This window comes from Lynx canadensis, chromosome B2, assembly GCF_007474595.2.
Source record: "Lynx canadensis isolate LIC74 chromosome B2, mLynCan4.pri.v2, whole genome shotgun sequence".
In the NCBI taxonomy this organism is placed as follows: Eukaryota; Metazoa; Chordata; class Mammalia; order Carnivora; family Felidae; genus Lynx; species Lynx canadensis.
The window spans coordinates 43,111,875-43,135,906 of record NC_044307.1 but is presented as its reverse complement, the minus strand read 5'-3'; the positions used below and the strand labels follow the sequence as shown (position 1 = coordinate 43,135,906).

At 39.4% G+C, this 24,032-nt stretch overlaps 1 protein-coding gene across 2 annotated transcripts in view; it reads left to right on the top strand.

Moving 5' to 3' along the window:
* SUPT3H (SPT3 homolog, SAGA and STAGA complex component) overlaps positions 1–24,032 on the top strand; it is a 543,143-nt gene that overhangs the window by 455,762 nt on the left and 63,349 nt on the right. For both annotated transcript variants that reach the window (XM_030315632.3, XM_032593173.1), the window contains exon 11: positions 1,376–1,486. In XM_030315632.3, the coding sequence (XP_030171492.1) occupies positions 1,376–1,486 (111 nt within the window). The remainder of the gene's footprint in view (positions 1–1,375; positions 1,487–24,032) is intronic.

The following is a 24,032-nucleotide window of genomic DNA, read 5'->3' as shown; positions in this document are numbered from 1 at the left end:
TAAAATAAAAAAATAAGTAGTAACATAGTGCCACCCAGCTGGACACCTTGCATTTTTTCATACAATACATCTTAGAGATAGTTCCATAGCAGTAGGGATGGAACTTTTGGTGGTTGCTGTAGTTTCTGTTTCATTCGATGGATGTATCATAATTTATTTTAGTGTTCCCTCATTGATGAATATTTACCTCATCAATCCTAATAGTTCTGCAGTGAGAGTATAGATACGATATATAAAATTGTGTACCTGTGTAATATATTTGTAGGATAAATCCTTAGAGGTGAAATTGGGTCAAAAATGGTGGTCCATTTCCATTTGACAAGATTTTGCCAAATTACTATCCATAGCGGTCATATTAGTTGTACTCCTAGAAGGAATTATGAAAGTGGTCATTTTAGTATTTATCAGAAAGACAAATAATCATTATGTGACTATGACTGACCTCTAGAATACAGCTATAGTAATACACAAACTACTGTTTCTTCCTGTTGATTCTTTAATGTTAATGACTGGCATCTGGTATCCATTGAAGTATAAAGCAATTAAAATTATTGCCCCAATTTTATAGATGAGGAAACTGAAATGCAGAGATATTACATTACTTGACAGGACTGGTAACTGATAGGATCTGGACCCAGGTATTTGGAAAACCAGAGCCTGCAACTGAACCACAAGACTACCTTGCTCCTATTGAACATTTTAATTTTTTTAAATCACGTTACATACATTTCTTGAGCTGGTATCCATACCCTCTTTGCAGATCATCTTTTTCTTTCTTGTGTCTTTTTGTACTTTCAAACCTGCCTTTTTACAGATGAAGCAGATTAAAAGAGACAGGTTTTGTTTTATTTTCTTTTGGCCCTAGGAACCAAGTTAACATGATTGTTTATGACAGACCCCAGTATTATAAATAAATATACAGCAATTTTATATTTTTCATTTTAAAATTGATGACCCTCAAGTTATTTCAGAAACATGCCCAACAGGTCCCGAAGAAACATTTGTAATGATAAATGTTTAAATGTTTTTCAAAAAAAAAACTTCCTTTTATAACTTCTTTCAGCAAGCCCCCACGACGATTCTCATCTACACGCAAGTGGCTGTATTCTCCTGCACCCTGACAGGCAGGCCTAGGTGAAATATTGTGGGCATAAAAATTGCATTTGGTAGGTCTGCTAAGGAAGGGGTCACGTAAAAGTCATCTTTGATTTGTTAATGGAATTTTTTTTTTAAACGTAGTATATGGCAGCAGGAATGTGCATCCCAAAGGGGAAAAAAACGTCCATTTTATAAAAGTTTATTTTCATATTTTATACACTGTAGTTCTGTTGTGTGTTTTTGATTTAGTAACAATTTATGTGTTTTTCTGTCGCAGAGCACTGCGGCCTGTGGTGTTGAGGCTCACAGCGATGCCATCCAGCCCTGCCACATCAGAGAGGCCGTTCGACGCTACGGCCACAAGATTGGCCCCCTTTCCCCATTCACAGTACGTAATAACAGAGTTATAAAAAGTTATATTTATAATCTGAAAGAATTTTGATTTTCAAGTGGTCAAATGAAGAAGCAATGGAATTGTTGAAAGCAATTTGTGGCGACAGTAATTTTGTTGTATAAAAGTGGCATAGTCCTCTTGGGAAATAAAAGTTAGTCATTTTTGTCTCTTTTTGGAAGGACAGTTTTTTTCTACAAAATATTATTTTCTTTCAATTACAAATTATGCTTTTTTGTTGTTGGGGCTTATATTTTCTATTTTTCAAAGCTTAGGTTTATAAAACTTTTTTGTCAAATTATATGTATCCAAATATTGCCAGAAGCACTTTATATTTTAAAATTGGTTAGATTGGCAATGCCACTTCTATCAGATGTCCTGCTCCTAAACATACTTTGAGTTGGAAGAAGAAGAAATGATTTCTTTACTGGCTTTGAAGTAGGCTGAAATGCAGATAGTCTTTCACATCTTCAAATGGTTGTAAAGCTTATAATCAGGGTTTGTTTTTTTTTTTTTAATGGAGAATTAAAGACTGTATTTCAACAGCCTAAAGAAAGTGTGTGTATGTGTGAGTGTGTGTGTGTGTGTCTGTGTGTGTATGTGTGTGTGTGTTTTATTTAAATGCTCATCTCGTGGCCGTTTTAAAAAAATCTTTATTCCTGTTAATAGAACTTTCTCCAAGTCTTTCTCTGTATGAGGCATGGGTTTGATATTCAGAAAGTGAAGTTTGATTGAAGGCTGAGGAACATTAGAATTTACTATTTGTTTGGTTTCTTCATATTCATTTCTGCTTAATACACTAAAGCAGACTACATATATGTTTAACATTATACACATATACATACATACATACATACATATATACATACAGACATACATACATAGGTATAATATACTATGCGTTTTCTCCTGAGGATGGGTCTTACTATTATCCGTTGATAGAAATCATGATTTCTATCATCTCCTTTTTTTCTGCATTTTAGTTAAAAGGAATGCTTGCTTTCCATTCTTAATTTTCATTAGTGAATTATATGGATGCTCATTGTGACAGCAAGAATGTATCTCAAGCTTTGTATATTTGGGTCCAGAAGTTTTTTGTAATCATAACTATTATTTTCACTTTTGTTTAATATGTAAAATTTGTCTTCTATGTCATGAGGACATGATTTTAATACACTGATGAAAGCAATATATCCTTCTGCATGAATGTTTTTAGATCATTCAGTTGAAAGGACAGAATGAATCAAGTATCTCTTTTTCTTTTTTCCTGCATGGTAGGTGAGATGATTTTTAGTGATAAGGCAAAATAAAAATGAAATTTAGAAAAATATGAGATGGTTGGAAGAATTTAAAAACTGAGATTGAAAGAACCATCTTCTAACAAAGGATTAAAACTATCAAGTCCATAGATAAGAGCCAAATAATGACTAAAAGGTTGAGGCAGTGGAGTGGAGAGAGAAGGAAAAGGGGGCAGGTTAAAGAATAACAAGGGGAAACAGGATTTTTGAGAAAGAACCTAAAATGGTAACTAAAATAATGGATAAAATTGCATAAAGGAACATCCAATATAAGGGGAAAATCTCCTAGTCATAAGAAGGAGTGGTGGCTGCTTCATTCTTCCAAGTTTTTTATATGTAAATATATTGGACCGATCATTTAACCATCTTGGTTGATGACATTGTTTTTTTTTTTAAATTTTTTTTTTTCAACGTTTATTTATTTTTTTGGGACAGAGAGAGACAGAGCATGAACGGGGGAGGGGCAGAGAGAGAGGGAGACACCGAATCGGAAACAGGCTCCAGGCTCTGAGCCATCAGCCCAGAGCCTGACGCGGGGCTCGAACTCCCGGACCGCGAGATCGTGACCTGGCTGAAGTCGGACGCTTAACCGACTGCGCCACCCAGGCGCCCCGATGACATTGTTTATATACGTGTGTGTGTGTGTGTGTGTGTGTGTGTGTGTGTGTATAAAGGAGGTTTTTCTGATGTTGGGGGATGTTGATGTATACACACACACACACGTCATATATATATGTATACACACACACACACACACACACACACACACACATATATATGCCTCACTGGTATTCTGTTATTCATGTAATGTTGCTTTGATAATCTGAGATTATCAGATGGTCAGAAAATGTACTTGAAACCAAGTTCAGAGATGATTTAAGCTACTGTTTATGTAATAAACATATAACCAATATGGTTTTTTAAATTAAGGTTGCAACTTTTAAATGCTTAATTTAAACAGATCTGGAAAAATAGAGCAAATAAACCATGACCTCGAAAGTTCACTTAGCCGCTACCAGAGTGACAGCAATTGGTAAAAATCACCAGAGAGGGGGCGCCTGCATTTTCATCAGTCCTCAGAAAAGACCCACCTTGAAAAGTCTGCTTTATTACCTAGAGCTATAATAATTTGCCCAGGCTGCAGGACTGAATGTGCCTACTCTATTTTATAGCATGATTAATATGATCAGGAAGACCTAGTTTCATGGTATATATTATATATAATACATAAATCTGCCCCTTTTTTATTGAAGTATCATTGACACACAATGGAGTTTCAGGCATACAACACAGTGATTCAACAACCCTATACATCATGCTGTGTTCACCACAAGTGTAGCCACCATCTGTCACTATACAACGCTATTATAATATTATTGACAATATTCCCTATGCTGTTCCTTTCATAAATCTGTCTTTCAGATTAGTTAAAAATTCTCCTTAAAGTGGAAGAGATTTGCAGACTGGGTATCTAACAATATGGCGCTTCTCTCCTGGCCCCCACATACCTTCAGCTGCTAAAAGGAGGTGCTTCTGATGTTGGGGCATGTTGATGTCCAGCTCCTTGAGGCTCACTCCCTGAAATAATACTTCATGCTGCCTAGGGACACTGCTACGTAGGTTTTGAGCTGCAACTCGTAAGAAGAGAGGAGGCATGCAGACTGCGTCTGTAGTAACCATGGATTGAGACCTAAATTTTCATACACAAAAGTTGAGCTCAGTTACCTCTAGCCTACCAGTTCCTTTGTAAACTGAAATGCTCATAACAACTAGCTTATACTTAGGAGACATAAAGATTGTGTCCTTGCACCATGTCATTCCAAATCTAAGTGCTTGTCTGGTGTATATATAGATGTGATGGCTAATTTAAAATAGCCATCACTTGGTTCATATGTAGCCAATTCCCGATACTTGGAAATTGATTTAGAGAATGAAAATAACAGTAGGTTGCACAGACATCTAATTCCAACATCAATCAATCAATAAACCCGTAGCAATCTGCTTTTAGTGAGTCCTCGTTCTGTTTTCCACTCTGTTAATGACTTTTGACATAATTTTGTACAAAAATCACAACATGCTCGGTTTCAGAACTACAGTTCGTTGCATAAACAATTGTGAGTTCCTCACCCAGGCAATGAGTTGAAATGTCAGAAGAAGAGATTGAAGCTGTGTTAGGTGGAGGTGAGGAGGAAGAGGGAGACGATGCTTTGCACATAGTGGCTGCTGACACAGAGAGGAAAGGGGTGGAGAGCTGAGACACCGGCCAGCCTGCCGTTCATACGCAGGTCGTGGAGACACTTCTCAGCCACCATCTCTGACCAAGGAGTTATGGCAGTTCTGTGTCTAGCTTATTGGTTTTAGTTGGTGATTTCTTTCTTTCCTGTGTTCTCATTTATTCGCAATCCTATGCAGAAGCTCAGAGAAAGTATCATACCTAGAAGATTGATGTAATTTTTCTGAGGTGAAGCTATTAATTAGACTAAATGATATAACCAAGGTCTAAAATTTGGGCCTTCCAACTTCTAGCCCCAAAAATCTGCCTCCTAAAACACATTTGCGATTGTCCCCATCCCTCTACGTACCTGACTTTCTGGATACACATACTAAAGAACATTTTTAAAACCGAATTTTACTTTTTGCCTGTTGTTTATTTTTCCTATGATTGTTTAGTTTTCCCATAATTCTGGAAATCACCTCAGAGTCTGTGATTTGGGGGCGCCTGGGTGGCTCAGTCAACTGGGCGTCCGACTCTTGGTTTCAGCTCAGGTTGCGATCTCACAGTTCGTGAGTTCTGGCCCCACATCAGGCTCTGTGCTGACAGCACAGAGCCTGCTTAGGATTCTCTCTCTCTGCCCCTCCCCCACTCTCCCTCCCTTTCTCTCTCTCAAAATAAATAAATAAACTTAAAAAAAAAAAAGACACCTGGGTGGCTTAGTCGGTTAAGCATCCAATTTCGGCTCAAGTCGCGATCTCATGGTTTATGAGTTCAAGCCCCACGTCAGGCTCTGTACTGACAGCTCGGATCCTGGAGCCTGCTTTGGATTCTGTCTCCCTCTCTCTCTGCCCTTCCCCACTCGTGCTCTGTCCCTCGCTCTCTCTCTCTCTCTGTCTCTCTCTGTCTCTCTCAAGAATAAATAAACATTTAAAAAAATTTTTTGACGGGCACCTGGGTGGCTCAGTTGGTTGGGTGTCCGACTTTGGCTCAGGTCATGTTCTCACGGTTCGTGGTTTGAGCCCCACGTTGGGCTCTGTGTTGACAGCTCAGAGCCTGGAGCCTGCTTTGGATTCCGTGTCTCCCTCTTTCTGGCCCTCCCCCACTCACGCTCTCAGTCTCTCAAAAATAAACATTAAAAAAAATAAAATAAAAAATTTTTTGAGCTTCATCAAATTCAGTTTATGTAAGTTACTAAAAACAACTTTCAGAGACTGTTGAGTATATCAAAGTTGGTGATAATTTTTTTATATTATTTCCACAGTTTTTACATTTTTTATATTTTACTGATGCCATCATTTCTTTAATTTTTTTCATTTACTGAGAGTAGTGTTAGTATGTTAGAAAATTAAGAAAACACAGAATAGTAAAGGGTAAAATAAAACTTACTTTAAGAAAGGTATCAGAGCCCCCCAATAAAAAAAAGTGTAGCAAAAGCTTTAAAGGAATTGTCCTATCAGAAAAATCAGTTGGTATTTAATTGTTTGAAGAGTATTTTCTTCTCTCAACCTAAAAATTCAAATGCTTTTGGTAATGGCTTTTAAAAATATATTCTTGGAACTTATTCGTGCAAGTTTTTTTTTTTTAAGTTTATTTATTTATTTTGAGAGAGAGAGTGCGTGCAAAGAGGGAAGGGCAGAAAGAGAGGGAGAGAGAGAATCTGTGCTGACAGCACAGAGCCCAATGCAGGACTAGAACCCACGAACTGCGAGGCCATGACCTGAGCCGAAATCGAGAGTCGGACACTTAAAGGACTGAGTCACCCAGGTGCCTGTATTTGTGCCAGCTTAGAAGTAAAAAGTATTTAAAGTTTTTGTGAACGAAATGTTTTTCAGGGAAAATACTCCAAAGAGTAACCCAAGGTAGTGGTTGTTCATCGTGTAGAAAAAGGTCAAACGTGTGTTGCACTTAGAGCCTCACTGTTTGCACGTGGTGTGAAAACAATCCCACTTCTCGGTGGGAAGTACTGTGAGTGGCTGATATAAAACCAGGTGTGTAATTTTGAAAGCCAGAAACAGGAAACCGTGTTCGCTGGGTGAGATGACCTAATCCCGTGTGTAATGCCTAAATCTATTTTAGCTTCTCCTGAGTGATATTCACAGTAGAAAAATATGTTAATCTCCCCGAATTTGCATGTTAACAGGTGACTCTTCCATTGAACTACAATACTGAGACAAGACAGTTGCTTATTTAAGCACCGTCATTAAGCTAAATAATCCTTTACGTGCACCCCCAGCAGCGAGTTGTGCTTCAGTATCCATTCTGCCGACTTAAATTCTAAGGTAGGGTCACAGTACTGTATTTTAGAGCTGGCTAACACTTGCGAAGGCCCAGTTAGTCTCAGCCTCAGAGAAACTTGGCAATGTACCCAAAGGCACCTTGTAAGTGAGTGACAGGACTGACCCCAGAATCCAGCCTCTTCACTCACAAGTGTACTGTTCTTCCACAGTGATCCTTTACTTTGATGTGGGTATATCTATTGTGGGTTCGGGGGGGGATGCTCTCATATCATTTGTTCTTAAGGAACGTTCAAAATAGACACAGGTATAAAAAATGGGAAATTTCCTTTAAGACTTCCTCACATGAAGCTTTGAAAAACAAAAGTGGCATAGTGGATTGCTTTCACTATTTTGATCTAGACTTTCACATTCATGAATAATTCTTGCGTCATAAGTGCATTAGATTTGTCTGCATTTTATTTGTTCGGCATGGAAAATTAAATGTCACAAAATATTAGAATAATTTTCAAATGCAAATACCAAGGATAAATGGGGTAAGAATTCTTAAATATTTGTGTTGTTACTGGGAGCAAAAGTTTTCTCAGTACATTTTTTGGAAGTACTAAATCTATCCTTAGAGATTGGAGCAAATGTACCTTTTTAGATTTGTGGGCTACTGATTCTCTGAAATAAATTAACATATGGCATATTTATCATATGAGAATAACCTAAAAGTGAGTGTTTTCTAGAAAAAAAATGCAAAACTTTTAACTGGTTTTAATTTTAAAATAGGGCAGGGAGATTTCAGTGACAAAATTCATTATGTCAAATTATATGAAATTGTGGTTTCTCTAGGTGAAAAACAGTTGAATATCGGGACAGCGTTCAATTTCGGATTACTTAAGGAGAGAATGTTTGAAATGTAGGGATAAAGAAGTTGGAAGAGTTTCGCAGAGAAAACCATTAGGATCTGAGATGAGTGTTGGTTCATATCAAATCATAATTCATATACTATTTTAGAAAAACCTTTTCACTTGTGTTATTTTTCCTCACAGCACAGCAAGATGAGTGTTAGTTATCCCACTTTATAGATGAGATGTAGAGAAAAATTAGGGTACCTGGGTGGCTCAGTGGGTTCAGTGTCCGACTTCGGCTCAGGTCACGATCTCACAGTTCATGAGTTTGAACCCCGTATCGGGCTCTGTGCCGACATCTCAGAGCCTGGAGCCTGCTTCAGATTCTGTGTGTGTCTCTCTTTCTCTCTGCCTCTCCCCCGTTCACTCTCGGTCTCTCTCAAAAATAAATAAACATTAGAAAAAAATTTTTTAGAGAAAAATTAAGTAACCAGCTTAAGGTTACATAGTAAGTACCAGAGTTCTGTCTGTGGCCAGGAATATTCTATCGATTGCCAGGACCATGGGCTTCAGTGAATTCTTACTAATCCTACTCATTAAACTTCCTCTTTGCAGAATGGTCTCTGTTCTTAACTTTTTAAGTGGTCTTATCCTCAAAATATGAGACCATATTTTTTAAACTACATTGTGTAGAAGACAAGTGTATGTTCCACTAGAAAAAGGTTTCTTCATAAGATATTTCAAAAAATCGATATGTTATATCTAGAAGATCTACTCTTAAAAGAACAGTGAAGGTGTTTCAAAAACAAAGTTATGGGTGAAAGTTGTAATATTGTATCCATCACAGTGTCCACCTTATTTTTATATTTTATTTTATTTATGCAGCATTAAGAAGTTTTGATTCACAAATATAGCAGTTCTTAATAATGTTCTACACAGGCCTGCAGTGGTCTTGGCCCAAAAGAAAAATCGTTAGAATTTTTTGCTTAAAAGTTGTTTGAACTAACAATATTTAACAAATGCTCACATTTTTAAACTAGTGATATTTAAAGAGAATCAATATATGCATTTCTAATCCAGGGCGACCCTTCTTGGATTTCGGGAAAATATTTTTTAAGGTATCTTAAAACATTCGAAGCTACTCAAAGATGCCATAAAGAAAATCTCAGTCACCTGGAGACCCTTTTCTGACAAATACTTGCTTAAAGTTTCAGGGTCAAGTTTATTTTGCTTTGCCTGTTGAATCCAAATTTGATGAATGAATAATGAACTTCATTACTGAAACTATTTCTGCTGTTGTAAGCAGAACATCATAATTCTGTGTTGCCAGATCGAGGTGGCACAATCTCATTATACTGTAAAAGCTGTTTAGTTCATTTTTTAAATCATCAGACAGCAGGGAGAAGGAAAGTGAGATCTTCTCTCATTTGAACCCTCTGTCTGCACTAATACCTTAAATTAGGCAGCCAGTGATTTTGTTTATAAGGACTTATCCAGTTCCAGTTTGAAAATTCAAGTATTATTAACAACTAGTTTGTCTCTGCAGTAAATAGCTACTATTCAAAGGCATTTTGCTTTTTTCTGCCTTCACCTCTGTGTCAGAAGTAGAGACCTCAAATTCGGTTCTGCGACGGGTAGAGACCCTAAGGTGATGTAGTCATTTGCCCAGTTGTATACAGAATATTTCTCTGGTCTGCTTTAAAAGTATCCACAAACAAAATCTAACAAGCCCAAATTCCAAGACGTAACCTTATCCTAATCAGCAAAACGTTTACAGGAAGTTCAAATATAAAATGTGAAAAGGCAGAACCTTTATTATGAGTAGCACAAAAATTGTAAATGGACATTCAAATCAAACATCATGAGGAGGTGCCTGGGTGCCAGTCAGTTGAGCATCCTCCTTCAGCTCAGGTCATGATCTCATGGTTCGTGAGTTCGAGCCCCGCATCAGGCTCTGTGCTGACAGCTCAGAGCCTGGAGGCTGCTTCAGATTCTGTGTCTCCCTTTCTCTCTGCCCCCACCCCACTCATGCTCACTCACTCGTGCTCGCTCTCTCTCTCTCTCTCTCTCTCTCTCAAAACTAAATAAACATTAAAAAAAAAAATCATGAGGCCCCTAGAAAATCTTCAAAGAATCCTAGAGTTTTCAGGAACATAGTTTGAAAAGGAGAAAACCAGTCTTCTCTAATGGGGGGACACCTTTAAAGTAGATCTCAAAGTTGAGAGCCCTAATCAGCTCTGTGTAATTTCTCCAAGTGTGTATCCTTCAAAGTCTTTTAAAATTTGAAGTAGTTCAAGAAGTTAATGAATCTCTATTTATTGTAAAAGGCAGGCTGTATCTTGGAGAGTAGAGGAGGAATTCGAACAAGGAAAGAGGAACATTTGACAACGAAGAGAAACTTTTTGAGCAGAATATCCGAAAAGGACAAGATCTTGAGATTTGAACGTGTTATTGCAGTTTCTAGGTTTTTGCAGTCTTCTGAGGGAATGGCCAGAGAGTGGGAAAATATTTAGAGTGACTCCCAAAAGGAAATTATTTTTTCTTTAAAAAAAAATCACAGGATTCTTTTAACTCATAAATTCATGAAAGCAGCAAAAGGATTCGTTGGGAGGAACTAACCTCAGCTGAGATATTTCTAAACTTAAAAACTGTGCTCTAAAAATGGCAAGAATCCTCCTTTAAGTCTGTGAATGAACAAGTAGATGATATATATTTATATCTACAACGTCAGTATATTAATTAATAATAATAATAATATTAAATTGTTCAGGTTCACCTAACAAAAATCCTATTTAAATTTTCAATTCACATTTTCTATCTAAGTAGGTGAATATTAGAAAAGAGCACACTGGTTTTATTAAAACACATTGTTTGTTTACCATCCCAGAAACATCTAACATTCATAAGGGAGTTTTGTTCAAGTGAAACATTTGTGTACTGTTTCATTGGTACTGTGACAGAAACCCCCTCCAACAGCCATGATGAGAGCCTGTTGAACTGGAGATGATTTACTTTTTGATGATTTCTTAAATAGTGTTACATACTTTAGTCTCGCAAATATAATCATTGAACTGTCATTTAATTTACCGATGTAGTTGCAGACTTAATCCCACAACATAATAAGTGGATTGTTTTAAGTGGAAAATTTACACCTTCCCAAAATGAAACTGATACCTGGCTTTTATTGTAGCCAGCGTGTATTTAAGGCTCTATCCAAGGTAGGAAAAATACGCAGGAAAAAAATAATTATGCCTTGTTTTCCTGACTGGTGTTTTAATTATGATTTGATTTAAACCAAATCCCCTAGGCTGTGCATGCACAGATCAAATATCCCACCCCCACACACTGCCTCTGCATGACCCCAAGCTGTGAGAAGAGAAAATTCACGGCCCATATGTCAGTCAGATGTTAATTCTTGCCCTGGCACCTGGATAGGCTCTCCCACCTGATTGGAGTGCACTTTGCAGTTCTGGGCATCTACCCAACATGTGGAGTAGGCTCTCCAGATCTGGAAATATTTTGACTGATTAGTTGGCAGAGGTCGTGAGGGCAGAGCCCAATGTCAGGCTCTGAATTTGCCCAGGTGCATTCAAGGTGACAGTTGGGCAGCTGTGCCCCTGATGGAAATACCAGGGAGGAGTACTTGAGTTGACTCTCTGGCTCCAGAAGTTCACAGCCTGGCCTACAGGTTCCTGTCACTTCCAATTCAAACACTTGTGCAGATTTTATAGTTTCCAGTAGAGAAGTTAGAAACTACATTTCTGGCTCTGATTTAATTCTTCATTCCTGATCTAACCTAAAACACCCATTCCCATACTCTAGACTAATTAGGTAAGAGCCTCATAAGTAAGTGAGTTATAGTTGACACGCACTTCTCATCCAGGCAAGCTTTCAATAGTTTAAAAAAGAGAGAGAGGAGAAGAGAAGAGAAAGAAAACTAGCCCAAGTTCTATAATGTGCTTTTCTCTGAACCGCTGTCTAAAGAAGACAGGAATAGGGGTCAGTCCTCATGTGGGCAGACACCTTCGGTTTTTGATGGTTCTTTTCACTCACACAACCAACTCACACATGGCTAAAATTTTTAAAAATGAAAAAGAAGGTAAGGCCAGACTCCATGCTACTACAGGTCCATCTGTCACCCACCACCGCTGCTGGAAAACCAGTTCAAAGCACATGCCTCCCTGATAGGGTAAAAGCATCCATCACATACAAAGGACAGCAATTGCTTTCTGAGTTGAACAGTCCATTTGGCAAAATCCGTATTTGTACAATTGAACTGCTCATGATGGAGAAGTGGAAGGTCCCTACATGTGTTAACATCCCTACATGTCCTCGGGCCCCTGCAGCTCTGACATCTCCATTTATTAATTCAATAAACATTTTCCAAGTACCGTATTAGAAATATGTTGAAGTGGGGGTATGTAATATAGAGATAACGGAATGTTCCAACACAGTGTAGGAGATGTGCATGCAAGCAGTGCCATGTGGCCAGTGGTGTCACAAGTTTGGACAAAGTGCTTCAGGTACAGAGGGAGGGCACAGTCTGCCTGAGGAAGTCAGGGGAGCTTTGTAGGGCCATTGACATTTGAATCGGATTTATGAAACAGAGGTAAGGGAAACGAGTAAGAATTTGGAAATGGTACTTCAGGTAGCAAAAGGAGCAGGGATAAAATGGGGGAGGAATACAGATGTATGAAAGAAGTATGGGGCACCTGGGTGGCTCAGTGGTTGGGTGTCTGACTTTGGCTCAAGTCGCGATCTCACAGTTCGTGAGTTCGAGCCCCGCATTGGGCTCTGTGTTGACAGCTCAGAGCCTGGACCCTGTTTCAGATTCTGTGTCTCCCTCTCTCTCTCTCTCTCTCTCTCTCTCTCTGCCCTCTCCTGCTCATGTTCTGTCTCTCTGTCTCTCAAAAATAAGAAAACATTAAAAAAAAAAAATAAAGAAGGAAAGAAAAAAGGAAGGAAGGAAGGAAGGAAGGAAGGAAGGAAGGAAGGAAGGAAGGAAGGAAGGAAGGAAGGAAGGAAGAAGTACAATTGTTTAGGCAAAGTTGAGGAACCAAGTCTTGAGTACCCTGAGGGGAGGGTGGAATGGGGTGATGACAGTTTGAAGACTTTGAATTCCAAGCCAGTTTACCTAGACTTTATGATGTCAGTCAGCAGTTATCTGTGCTCTACAGAAACCCCAAATTATTGTGCGGGCATTGTGCAAATAATAAAGCATTTTCTCTGAATAATACAGATGAATTTTTATCTCTGATACACATTAGGTTCTCAATAAGATTTTGTGGGCAAAATTTCTTTTTAACGACTATTATGGATCAGGGAGCTGTTTGAGAGTTTTTGAGCAAGGAGTGGATATAAACAGCTCTGTATTGTAGAAAAATAACTCAGATGGTGGTGTAAAGGAAGGAGTAGGGTTACAGGGTAGAACAGGCACAGTTCTAATTAGAGGCCAATTAGGTGGCCCCGCAGTATTGCAAGCAAGAAGGCAGAAAAGGCTCTGCTAAGTTAATGACATTGAGAACAGATAAGATAGAATCCATTAAAGAGATACTTGTCGTGAAGAATAAGTAGAACGAGACCCTGAATGAAAGAATGAAAGATGACAAGTTTATAACTTAGGTCAATGCCTAAAACATACAAAAATATTCTCAAGAATAAGTGTTCAAATGCCTACAAAGAATTTGCGTGAAGTTTAAAGATTCAACAAGGAAACTAATTTCAAAGGGTTTTCCAGAAAGTGGTTGGAGGGCTCAATGCATAGATCACCTGAACTTAAAAAAAAAGAAAAGAAAAGAAAAGAAAAAAGACACTCTGGCTTTCTATTTGAACTTCTGGGAGTGTTTATATATGTGACCAGGTAGTCCCACATATTATTATGCTGTTCCGATGAACAAATTGACTTTCTAAGTCATTAATGAACTTGGTCGTGCATTCATGAAAGATGACTGTAACAAGATTTCAAAAAGTTTGTTGTCATTAAAGCCACGCCTGCAATAGCTTTGAGCTCGTGTGTAAGTTGCCAAGCATCATTTTTCTAAACTTTGATGAGCGGTTTCCATCTCGGTGCGAACCCATTATCCCTGCCACCACACACACCCCCAAAACAAGAAATTGTAAGGAACGAGAGCAGCACCAACTCCGACAGTAGACTTTTGAGGACTGGTGGACGGATATGCCGTTAGGCGTGTTTTCCTCAGTAGAGCAAAAGCCCAGTCTTACGGATCGCAGGGATGCCTCTCAGCGGAGACCCACTGCATGCAGTTAGTTCGCTGCTGCCCGCACAACTGGTCCACCTCGCCAGGCACTTCCAGTCTGTAAGAAGCCCAGTCTCCATTTCAGACTTTCTGCCCTTCCTCGCTAAGAGCCCCTCCTTCAGATTTATGAAAGAAAACATTTCTTTCTGTGAAAGGTTTTTGTACACCCGCATCTGGAAGTGTTTATTTCAGTGGCATGTAAGCTATCTGTGGATTTAGTTAGCACCAGACCCCCTTTTGTGTACTCCTGCCTTAAAAATTTTATAAATGATCTTATTGAATCTGTGCCAGCGTGCACATGGTTTGGCTGATGGCTGCATATATCCCTTACCTGCCAGTCACCTTTGATTTATGTTCCTTCTGCTAAGCTTTTACCTTCCAAAAATGGTGCCACCGCACTGTCCTCTAAACCATCCTGTTGATGAAATTACTCCAAGATGAGTTGGTATGTTTTCGGTTGCCTATGGACAGATGAATTTATATTTGTCTGCCCTTTCCCACTTCTGGTAAAGCCACTTAGAGAGGAGGATTGGACATGTTATGTCATCAGTCTCTTTATTCCAAATGAATACCATCTGAAACACTATGCCAAGTCAAGACCAAAGTGACAAAGAAGTGTTCTTTGGCCTCCACTTCGGTTATGAGGCCTTTTTTTTTTTTTTTTTTTTTTTTTTCCCCCTGCAAAGATGCCTGGAGACTTTTCCTTTTTCAGAAAAGAGGAAGTAAAGTCTCAAACAAAGTAAGTAAACCTCATCACAAAGATAGAGACTTTGTAGCCTTTACACAGCTTTACTAGTTTGTGAATTTTATGGTGTTTTCTGGAGAAAAGCAGGTGGCCTGGTAGTTCTTTAAAATGTGGGCTATACATGGGTAGTGGTTGTGAGGAGTTTCATATTTCTAAGAGAGATCCTAAAGAGCTAATTTTTAAGAGTGTTTGACAAAAGGATGCATCATTTTGGACTCATTTCCTGGGAGTTCACTGGTCATCAGACATACCCTTTAATTCGATGTTGTAGGTAACTAGCTATCACCACCGAAGGTGACCTTAATACTTAGAGCGAATTTTCTTTTTTTTTTTTAATTTTTTTTTCAACGTTTATTTATTTTTGGGACAGAGAGAGACAGAGCATGAACGGGGGAGGGGCAGAGAGAGAGAGGGAGACACAGAATCGGAAACAGGCTCCAGGCTCTGAGCCATCAGCCCAGAGCCTGATGCGGGGCTCGAACTCACGGACTGCGAGATCGTGACCTGGCTGAAGTCGGACGCTTAACCGACTGCGCCACCCAGGCGCCCCTTAGAGCGAATTTTCTAATGAGGAAGTCAGTATTGTGCTAATAGAGCATGACATGATTGATGCAATTTTTAAAGTAGGCTTTAAACACTCAAATATCTCACTTAAGCAAGCTTGGCAAAGACCTGCTCTTCTTCTATTCTCTATAGTGATAGGGGAGTATTTTTAAATTTCATGATTGTGCTTAAAAAAGGTGTGGAAACATCTGAAACAACTCAGATTATACATATCTCAGTATCCTAGTTCACAAACTATTGTAAGCACGGGAAAGAACTTCTAGGCTGCTTGGCTGTGGTCCCAGCAAGCCTGGAGGTATGTATTCCAGAAGGCTCAGGCAGCTTCATTTACACGCCTGAAAATGCATGTGGAACTCCCTGTGTTCTGTCAAGGTGAAGGGTGTCTCAGGAGCGTGTCAGTCACAGTTGCGTGGTCTAGTCAGTCATGGTACTGACATGCTTTTCAGAGAAGCATTACAGGCAGGACTGCTGTTGTCAGAGAATCAGCACCAGAGAGGCAAGCAATGTATTTCCATTTAAGTTGGCACTTTTCTGAGAAGGAGAAAAAAATGCACACACACACATATAATCTTTTACATAGTTATAACTTGTTTGTATGTGTGCCTGTGTGTGTGTGCACACACATATGCACGTGTATATGTACATGGTCCCTTTTAAGAAGATGGTCTTCTGAGGTTTTTAAATGTATATCATTTAGTCATTACAACAACCTAGAAGGTAGTACCACTATTAGTTTCCTAAATAAGTAGAGAAGTATAAAAATATGGTCTTAAAGGAACCAGCGTCACTGATACTGTTTCATGGAAATGATTACTAAACATTCTGCCGTCTTTGACGGTTTCTCAAGAGTTCTGAGTCAGATGACTTTTGCCTGAGCTACAGTTTAATCAGCTGTACAAATAAGCAACTTTTAGTAAATATTTAGTAATAACCCTTAAAAGCTCCTAGCACAGTGCCTAAAATGTAAAACATGCTCCCCAAAATGCAAAGAATGCTTTAAAAAAAAAAAAAAAAACCGTTATTGTCCTAATAGAATTCAAAACGAGAGATGAAAAGGCCAGTTTACCAACAACACCCTTCTAAGAATTGCAAAAGGAGGCTCAAGCCTGACCTCTGAGCATGAGGTGGACACCCAGACCCACTCGTTGGCCGTCTTTGTAGCCTTCAGAGAATTCCCTTGTGTTTCTGTGTCCATTTTTATAGTTTCACAGTTTCTTAAGATCCACGAACACTAGACTCCTTTCCTGCCCCACATTTTGCCCTTGTGTGGGCAAACAGGCTCATGCTGAGGACTGTTTCACTTCCGGTGGTGGTGGCATTACTGACCACATATGGGCAGTGAGGCTTAGAGGCAGAAAGAGTATATACCGAAAAGATGAAAAGCCACAGAAATTGTGGGTTGCAAAAGTGACTACCAAAAGCTTTTCCAGAACAAGAGTTTCGACAAGTTGGAAGCTTTAGGTTGAAAGGAAAGGACAAAAGATGTAGTGCATTGCCAATGGACTTTAATTTTCAGTTTCCAATCTGGGGGTCAGGGAAGGACCCTGACGCAGAAAAGTTTCCTACTCCAGCTTTCGCCCATTCCTAAACTTCTGTTAGTGGACAGTCACTGTCCTCTTATTCTGTACACATGAAAAAAATTAATATTTCACATAATCTAGGTGAAAGGATCCGTAATTCAACAAACCTGATTGGTGATGATACTCTCATTTGGTCAGTAGTATGATCTTTGGTCCGTTGCCTTGAGCCATTTTAGCATAATCTTACTTAAGTTATTCAAGACAAATGAGAACTTGTTCTGTTCCCAAAAGTCTTCTAAGAATTTAACTGTTTCATCTCTATTCTCAGATTGTTTCAGCATCTAATAGTTACACATGTTTCTTCTAACCTAAATTGAATATTTTTCTTTATTTCTGCTCATGAAAGAAAAATACTGTAAAGTTACATGAACAAACTTATGAGGCTCTTCCTAATGTTCGTAGCAGCGTTTCTTAAATACTTGCTTCGGAAAATGTTGTCACTGACTCCACTTTAATCTTAAGATAGCTTTGGAGCACCCATACTTCTTTTAGAGGCAAAGTCTAGAGGAAGAACCCTTTCCTCTAGAAAAGAAATAGGTAGGGGTGCCTGGGTGGCTCAGTTGGTTGAGCGTCCAACTTCAGCTCGGGTCATGATCTCACAGCTTGTGGGTTCGAGCCCCGCATCAGACTCTGTGCTGATGGCTCAGAGCCTGGAGCCTGCTTCAGATTCTGTGTCTCCCTCTCTCTCTGCCCTTCCCCCCACTCACGCTCTGTCTCTCTCTGTCTCAAAAATAAATATTTAAAAAATTAAAAAAAAAATAGATCTAGGCCCAGGGGGTTCCTAGTGATGCAGGCCATGGTAGGAATCCACATCTCATTTCTTTATTATTTCCTTGACTTTCTCAGAACTGTTTTCTCCTTTTGAATCAAATCCTAAACTTTGATCCACTTCCTCTTAACATACTTTGTATTTCTTGGTCCGACCCAAACCTAAAGAGGACGAGTCCTCAGGTAGACCAAGAAACCATGTTTTAACCGTCTTAGCATCTCCCTCAGCAAAGTACAATGTTTTCTGCTTATTTGGAGTTCAACATAAAAGACAGATGAATAGGGGCGCCTGGGTGGCTCAGTCAGTTTAGCGTCCGACTTCAGCTCAAGTCACGATCTCGCAGTCTGTGAGTTCGAGCCCCATGTCAGGCTCTGGGCTGATGGGTCAGAGCCTGGAGACTGCTTCCGATTCTGTGTCTCCCTCTCTCTCTGCCCCTCCCCCGTTCATGCTGTGTCTCTCTCTGTCTCAAAAATAAATAAACATTAAAAAAAATTAAAAAAAAAAAAAAAGACAGATGAATGGATGGACAGACCGAACGATGATCTGAAGAGAGAACAACTTTCCAAAGGACAAAGTTTCCCATTTTATTTTATTTTTTATTTTTTTTAACGTTTATTTATTTTTGAGACAGAGAGAGACAGAGCATGAACGAGGGAGGGTCAGAGAGAGAGAGAGAGGGAGACACAGAATCAGAAACAGGCTCCAGGCTCTGAGCTGTTAGCACAGAGCCCGATGCGGGGCTTGAACTCACGAACCGCGAGATCATGACCTGAGCCGAAGTCGGATGCTTAACCGACTGAGCCACCCAGGCGCCCCCAAAGTTTCCCATTTTAATCTCCCTGGTCAGTTTTAGGTCCCTTAAACTTGGTATGCCCTGTATCAGTGGACCCTCCACTACCTATGATTAAACAACTTCTAGATCACTGCAGGGCAACAAAAAGAATGTGGTTGCTTCATTATTACTATCAGGCATTTATCGCTGATTCTTCCGTGATCGAAGGTAAAATAATGCCCAAGCTACCTCATGAGCAGTATCTGTTTTAAATTTTTGTGTTCGGTGGGTACTTATGTACCAGACATACTTTAGAATCCTTAGCATACTGGGAAAAGCCTGAAGCTCTGTTCCCGACATCATGCTGAAACTGTATTTGGAGCTAACATACACCTGTTTCATTGATTGACCTTTGCATTCAGCATTTCAGCCCTGAGAACAAAGCCCCACACACTCAACCAGCAGAAGGAACTTTGCTATCAGTTGCAGGGCTCCAAAGCCTATCTCTTATCATCACTCTTCAATCGTTTTTGCAGAGTGTGGTATTTAGGACATTAGATAATATTTATAAAACATTCAAGCCACACAGTTTCATTTTATCACAGAAACCAGTCTTGTTTTCGTAATTGCTCTTGATGGCAAGTTGTTTTCCGTGTGGGTTTTTGTCTTTTATCTGGATGAGCACTGCCCAACTCTTGGGGTCTAGAAGTGGGAAATTATTCTTTGTAATGGTACTTGTTGAGGGCAGATTTTAGTCAATGTGGCCGTTTTTATGAACCATTAAACTGAAAAACTTTGAAGGAGGACTAAAGTTGATAGTTACAAATATGGGACCATACTGTGGCAGAGGTGATACTGAGTCACGACTATCCATTCAGAAAGCTTTTGTCTGAAAAATTTTAGGCCCCAGAAATAACTACGTGGAAAACAAAATTTGAGGAACCAGAAATAACAGAATTACTTGGATATGAAGACGTGTCTAATTGGCAGATGATTATGTGTTCTCATAGACCCAAAATAGTCTTTCAGATAGAAATGTCTTTCTCACAGTTGTGCTCTTCCTGTGAAGTTTCAGACACATTTTATGATACATTTTTATGCGTGGCCATCATTTACGAAGAGCTAGACATCTTGTTTTCAAATTTGGAAGAACTGTTTTCTTCTCAGGTAACCACCTCAGGCACCGCCATGAATATGTCAGATCCCCACACCGACTGTAGTTGTCTGCATTCTTAGTGAGGATCTCCTCTCTCACTCCATTAAGAAAGAACTTCCCAACACACAATATTTTGTGCAATATGGCCAAATAAAGTTGTTGGACAGCTGCAGTTTGAAGATAAGGTCGTCCATGTTTCCCGGCTGTAGGAGAATTCGTCTTTATGCACATGCCAAAGAAAAGCAGACTTCACAGACATGCTGATTCTACTTCCCTCGGGAAAAATGGAAAAATGCTCGGGATTATAACAAAGGGATATTAATATTAGCGCAAAGACATGAGTCCTGATGCGTACTGCCAGCTACAAAGATGGACGTTCTACTCCATGGGCCGATGGAAATAAGAAAAGGGAAAGAAAAAGAGAAGAAATCACCTGTCTCATGTATTATCAGGAAACCAAATTATCGGAAGCCTCTTTTTCCTGATGGTTATTTGTGGTTCACCTCTTCTCACTGGCTGAGGAAGTCAGTTCCCCTGATGCACAAGGAAGAACTCAGGTCATGAGCAAGTCACATCTTTTGTTGGGAAGAAGTCATTTTCCAAATAATTAGCAATCGTTTTAAATTTCCAGTATATGCTTAGTGCCATCTTAGACACTGCAGAAGAGAGAAAGGAAAACAGCGACCGTCCCTGAGCTCCACCACCTGGTGTGGTAACTGGCACACTGAGAGCCAGTACCCGTTTCCTGTAACTACCAGCACCAACACCTGAAAACCGGAAGGAACTTGAAGTTTAACTGGGGGGAGGACAACCATAGCTCACCGTCAGTAAATGTGAAACCTCACTGACTTCAGGTGCTTTAGAATTCAGAGGCAAAGGGAAACACAACAGTTGGAGCAATCAGGAATCTCCAGTGAACTTTGGGGGCAGCAGCCCCCCCCCCAGGCCTCGGGAGGAAGGACTCCTGCCCTGTGCCCCACACTGTATGGGGTACCTCGTATAACAAGACACCACTCAAGCCCCACTCCTCCACCCTGTGCTTCACCAAAAGTCAAGGGCTAATGAATTGATTTTTAAAAATGTGGTTTATACACACAGTGGGCTATTATTCAACCACCTACCTAAAGGAATGAAGTTCTGATGCATGCTACGACGTGGATGAACCTTGAGGACATGACACTAGGTGAAATAAGGCAGTCACAAAAGGACAAATATTACGTGGCTTCACTAATGCGAAATGTCTAGAATAGCCGAATTCACAGAGACACAAAGGAAGAAATTTCCAAGGGTTGCGGAGAGGGGAGTTGTTGTTTAATAGGGACAGAGCATTTGTTTCAAAATGCTCAAAAATTTCTTTGGAAAGATAGTTGCACAATATTGTGAATGTAATTCATTGCCCCTGAATCGTGCATTTAAAAATGGTTAAAATTGCAAAATTTTGTAGATATTTTATACATGGATTTTATATATACGCTTAACACTCTCTCCCCGAACCCCCCCCCAAAAGGCCATTGCCGTTGAATGCCATAAAGGTCTGCGGACTGTGCTGCCACTAAAATTGTAGATGGACATTGCTTAAGTAGAAGAAAGGGGAGGATGTGAGCCAAAGAAGCTTTTAAGTAAGAGAAAGGGCAGATTAACTCACCAAATCCTTCTCCTCATTTTCTGAGGGAAGGTTCCAGATACACCCACAAATTAACACAGCGTCCACAACAGTTGCACATGGTAGCTGAATATGAGTAGGGATTCCTCTTACTCTTAAATTTGTATATGTGCACACAATTTTGATGAAAAGGGCACAAAGCGTCATTCTTTGTATTGGCAACTAGATGGGCATCACACATTCGAATTGTGAATATTTTTTTTTGTAAAAAGATTTAACAGGATTACATTACGTTTTCAAAAAATTTAAATAATTTTAGCATTATTTAAATCATTTAAAAGTACCTCAAGGGCAAAACCATCATAACAGTATTCACACAGTTGGCAAAGAAAAAGGTATACATACATACTGGAATTTTGGCAAAAACTCCAGAGGTCATTTTTCTGTGCTTTGAGCAATGCATCATCTTTTCAGTCTGTTGTGGTCACCAGTCTGCCAATAGTGATGACATTCTTTGGAACAATCTGAAGGTTATTTATGATACATTCTGGATCTGCCCAAAGAACATCTCAATGAAATAGATACCAAACTTGACCTTGCACCCACTGTCAAAACACATAGTGGGAATGCTGGCTAGACACAGTTAAAGAGATTAGATTTAATTTTGAGAAGACACAAGATGAACTGGAAAGAGAACAACAGAAAGTTCTCAAAGAATTAACCAAGGTCTTTGGAGGAAAATGAAATCCATTTTAAATTGTGCTCCCGCCAGTTACTTGGTATGAACTATGGATTGTTATCAACGATGTTAGCAAAAACTTACCAAAAAAATTATATCTAAGTTCGGCTATTTCACCTATGAAAGAAACTAACATTTTTTTAAGAGAAAATACTTTTTCTAAATCAAAGGGAAATTCATACAAGAAATGAGAACATCTGCTAATTATGGAGAAGTTTCATAATCTTAAAACTAATTTCCATACAGTGTATTTTCTGGTCATTGTAAATCCAGGTGTATTCTAAGAAAACGATTTCAGTGACTCTCTTATTTGTTTCGTTGTCGTTTCTGGAAAAGTTACTTAAATTCTATGGGCCGCGTGAGGGGATAGGATTTGTTTGAAAAGGTTCAGTTTTATCAGTATGTATTAATTTTGGAATATAACCTATAAGAAGTAAACAGTTGTCTCCAGCCGTTGTGTGGCACAGAAACTGGGAGAAGATAGCAGACTGGGAAGGGAGGAGGGGCATGTGTGCGAGGGAAGCCAGAAGTGGGAGTGGATGCAGAAGGCGGGGAACAGGGTGGGTGGGGCTTCGGAGAATCTTTCTCAGTCAGGGTCTAGGGGAAGAAAGAGAAGGGAGCAGAAGGGAGGTGTGGACAGGGAACTAAGCATGATCCCAGCACTCAGAAGACTCTGAGGAAACAGGCCCAGCTAGAGCAAAAAATGGAAGTTCGTGAGTGGAGGGGAGTTGAGGCTGTGGCCCAGAAACCCCAGTAGCAGTTTCCTTCTTCCTCTGAAACACGTTAACACCCTCGGTATGTGTTGCCCAAATGCTTTCTAAGAGGGCTGTGCCAGTTTGCACCCCCACCCTCAATTTGTGAGAGTTCAGATTTCATTGTATTCTTGCCAAGATTATTATAAGTTTTAAAATTCATTAAAAGTATAATAATTTGATAGTTTGCCAACATGTCTAAAATGTAGCGTTGCTATGGAACTAAAACCATCTATGTTTTTAAAATGTTTCTTGGAGAGACTCACAGCGCTCCCTGCCTTCGGTATGGTGGGGAAGGCCCTGAGCCAAGTGCCAGGGCCCTGGCCTCCCGGTCCTAGTCGTGAGGACACGTCCTTGAGTCTCTCTCTCTCCATCTGAAATGTGAGGGCCCTAATAAGTGACCTACTTAGTCCCAAGGTGGTCAAGCATATTAAAGGACATGATAAAACTGAACGTTCATACATGGTAAAATTTTAGATAAATGTAAAGTTTAAGCCACTTGGTATATATTCTATTAGGATAGCATATGGGAGGACTTCATCTGAGTACCTACTGCAGGGGAAGATACATCACTTCTGATTACAATTTTTAAAAATTGAACTTTGAGGTGACGTTATGGACTAAATAGGTAATCCTAAAGTTCATATAGAAAAACAAATATGTAAGAAGATCCAGGAAAATTCTCAAAAAGTATAAACAGGGAGAGGGAGTGTTACTTAACCAGGCCAGATATTAAAACATACTACAAAGCTATAGTAATTCAAAGTTTGTTGGTATATAATTAGATTAATTGAGTAGCCTAAAAAGACCAGAATTGTACCCCAATATGGACAGTGAATTTGATATATGATAAAGATATGAAAGCAATCTCCAAAATGCTTCGGTAACCAAAACAAACAAAAAAAGCCCCCACTAGCGTATAGAACAACAGAAAGTTATATTGTTATTATTTATATTAAGGGAGTAATTGAGGAGACAATCTATACATATGTGTCTGTACTCACGAATGTGTATGTAATTGTG